Raw genomic sequence first — 3,507 nt, forward strand, 5'->3', positions numbered from 1 at the left:
TGGGAGTGATGTTCTTGGTTCATTCAGAGCAGCACGTAGGTACCCACGTTACTAAACAGATGGCTTTTGCTGGTAAGCCTTGTCTCTCTTCAACTGCTTGGATCTTGCTGTCACGTTAGGCACTTTAATAAATATGCTTAAAACCTCATTTTGTTACATCAAGAGTAGTCTGCATGCAGCTGTCTTCAATTCATTTAAACCTACAGCTCAGTAATCCAGGAATATGACAGAGATGTTGATGGGTGATGACTGCTGGGGAGTCTGGGTAACCTCAGTCTAGCTTTGGATGGCATCTCTTCAGCTTTGAGTAATGACTGGACTACACTTCTACCAACTGCATCAAAACTGGCACTGGAAATAAAACAGAGTGGAAAAAAAGTTAGGAACTGGTTGGCTTTCATGCTTACTTACGTATGTTCCTTAGTTTAAAGCGTGGTCCTGAGATTCCTTCCCATTCACTGATGTTTTCCTCTCTTCAGAATGTGTTCAACATGGTTGTGGAAGTACCTCGATGGACAAACGCTAAAATGGAGGTAATCTGACAGTTCCTAGCTTGAGTGCTTGGAGCTGACCGGTCTATTAATGTTTGGCTTTGCTCATTCTCTCCCCCTCAGCTCCATGTCCAGAAGTGGGGTGGTCTAGCAGTGGTGGCTCCATAAATGGCAAGAAAATAATTCAGCCCAAATAAATCAGGCCTTCCAAAACCTGCTGTACTCTGGGCATCATGTCAAGGGACCTCTCTAGACACAGTCCTAGTTCCTCATGTAACTCCTCGCTTAATGCTGGAGGTCTAGCATGGAGGCTGAGACCCACAGAAGTTGGAAGAACTTTGTGTTGTCCTGTGGTCTCTGATTTAAATTGATGTCTTACAGCTTGCAGGCCCGTAGGGGTCTGACGTCTGTAAGTGCTGAAATTGGTGTCCCAGCAGATGGCAATGCAACAAGAAATGGAGTTGTCCAGTATCTGCTGTGTGCCTCAGGGTCAGCTCCTGATCTCTTGCCTTGCTGGTTAGCAGCCAGCTTTGTTAAAATAGTCACTTGGTTTTTCTTCGAGAGCAAAGATTATGTAACTTTTCTTTCAGATTGCAACAAAGGATCCCTTAAACCCAATTAAACAAGATGTGAAGAAAGGAAAACTGCGCTACGTAGCCAACGTGTTCCCCCATAAGGGTTACATCTGGAATTACGGTGCTATCCCTCAGGTACTGTAACTTGTTTTGGTGCCTCATCCTTTCTAATGGGGAGGAGAGAGGATGCCTGCCTCTGTGAAGGAGTAAATGTTCAGCTGTGAGTCTGATCTGGACCACAAGAGAGCAAGTTTTCTACTTTTAAGTAGAAATCTCAAGGAGTAGGCTTGTACCTAACGCTGTGAACAAATTGTTGGAAAATTTAAGGATGAGAAGCTGCTGCTGGTAAGGTACCTGGCCTGCAGGCCCAAATCTTTATAGAAGATTCTCCTTCCAGTGAATTAGGTGGTTGTTGTTTCAGACTTTGGATGGGGATAACGAAAATGTGACTTGATCTGAAGACTGTATCTGTCCCGTTTCTGTCGCTCTCATGGTTCAGGGTCTAAAGCACAGAGCTAGGCCAAGGGATTGACCTGGTCTAGTCAGGTCTAGATGGTGGTAGGTGCCCTGATCTCAGTGTTGGCCCCAAGAAAGGCGCTTGGCAGTCCTGAGGCATGCGTCCCTGAAACAGCTGGCGAGGTGGGACAACAGGCAGTGACACCTGGACACGTGCTCTTACCTGGCTGGTGACTCTGAGACAAAGAGGAACCTTGAGCAAGGCTGTTTGCCTCCAATGTTCTCTAAGGTTTCAGTTTCCTTTAGAGAAATAAATTGTCAGTGACAGGTCCCAGGGAAACTGGGATAGATTCTGGAGCCAGTTTGTTTGTTTACAGACTCACAGCTCTTGAAGCCTTCCCTCAATCATGTGTTAGCGAGTCAAAGATATTTCTGCATAAAGGGCAAGGGACCAGACTTAACACTTCCTTGTAGGGAAGTGCAGTAGTGGCTGTGAGGAGTCCTTCAGCACCACCCAGGTTTCAGTACATCTATCTCCCTGAATGCTCTGGAGGCATCACAAAGTCATGTCCTGGCAGGCAGAGATTTGGGAAGAGCATTCCCTTTTTTATATCTCAAAAGTCTTGAGCGTGATGAGACACTAGCCCTGAGAGGTGGTCAAAGCCTCATCCCTGGAGCCATTCCAGGTGAGGTTGGATGGGGCTCTGAGCAACCTGCTCTAGTTGCAGATGTCCCTGCTCAGTGCAGTGTGGGTGGACTAGATGGCATTTAAAGGTCTCTTCAAACCCAAACCATTCTGTGAACCTTAGAGATAGATGCTCCTTATGACACAAGTGGGCACAGTGTCTTAATCAGAGGTGTGTTTTGAGCAGCTATTAATTTTGGAGGTATAGCTCAAATGCCTTCTGGAGTCCTGTCTTCCAGCTTGTGCTCACTGCTTTAGGTGAGACACACAAGGACACTGGGCCCAAGTATGGGCCTCGTTATTCTTGTCACTGCTCCAGTGTAACAGTGTGTCTTTAATCATTCAATTAAAAGGAAACAATACACCCTGTCTGTCTTCCATCTCTGTTGAACTTCTGTCTGGAGTTCAGGAAGCTTCTGTTAAGAAAAGAATAAGGAGAGGAACAGGCAGGCAGCCAAATCCATGAGTGTTCTTTATAGATGTGAACTTCACCTTTCTGCAGCTGGGCAACGGAGGAGGAAGTCCGGAGAGCTGTTGAAAAAAGGTTTCTCTCTGGGGAGGGAGCAGCTCACCCTTGGTGAGATAAGAGCTTTTCACTTGGATCCAAACCACCTTTGCAGGCACAAATAGTAGTAGCCCAACTGCTAGACCTTAAAGCACACATGAAGTGAGCCACCATCTGTATCGAGGAGGCAATCGCAGGCCTGAGGTAATAAACCTGCTTTTTGTTGTTTCTCTTGAAACCTGACAGTTCTTATGTGCTTGTGTGTGGATTATTTTGCAGACTTGGGAAGACCCAGGTCACAAAGATGAAAACACTGGCTGCTGTGGAGATAACGATCCAATTGATGTGTGTGAAATTGGAAGCAAGGTAAAGCTCTCTAAAGGGTAACTGTCTTTGGAAACGTGTAATTAACATCTCTGAAGTCAATTACGCAGAGGCATTACTCACTTCCTACCTCCTCTGCTGTAAGAACATAACATTTCCCTCCTCTGCCTCTGGAGATTGTTGATGAGATCTTGCAGAGCCAGCTGATCCCGTGGCAGCTTGCACGGTCTCCTGTTGTGCATTCCTGGGATGCAGCAGGACAGGCAGCGAGATCTTTGTCCTCACAGGTCTGCTCTCGAGGAGAAGTCATCAAGGTGAAGGTGCTGGGCACGCTGGCACTGATTGATGAGGGGGAGACAGACTGGAAGGTGATTGCTATCAACGTTGAAGACCCTGAAGCAGATAACTATAACGGTAAGTAATGGGAGGGAGGAGCCATTGTGCTTACACAGAAGGGCAACAAAGCTGGGG

General features: G+C 46.6%; 1 protein-coding gene across 1 annotated transcript in view; it reads left to right on the plus strand.

Annotated features, from left to right (window-relative positions):
• LOC103773319 (inorganic pyrophosphatase) overlaps positions 1-3,490 on the plus strand; it is a 5,839-nt gene extending 2,349 nt beyond the window's left edge. The window contains exons 2-5 of the mRNA XM_008940684.1: positions 480-533; positions 1,082-1,201; positions 2,992-3,078; positions 3,324-3,490. Coding sequence (XP_008938932.1) covers positions 492-533; positions 1,082-1,201; positions 2,992-3,078; positions 3,324-3,458 — 384 coding nt within the window. The 5' untranslated portion in view covers positions 480-491 and the 3' untranslated portion in view covers positions 3,459-3,490. The remainder of the gene's footprint in view (positions 1-479; positions 534-1,081; positions 1,202-2,991; positions 3,079-3,323) is intronic.
• Positions 3,491-3,507: the final 17 nt, after the last annotated feature.

The sequence above is a fragment of the Merops nubicus genome, unplaced genomic scaffold, assembly GCF_000691845.1.
Source record: "Merops nubicus isolate BGI_N331 unplaced genomic scaffold, ASM69184v1 scaffold47185, whole genome shotgun sequence".
In the NCBI taxonomy this organism is placed as follows: domain Eukaryota; kingdom Metazoa; phylum Chordata; class Aves; order Coraciiformes; family Meropidae; genus Merops; species Merops nubicus.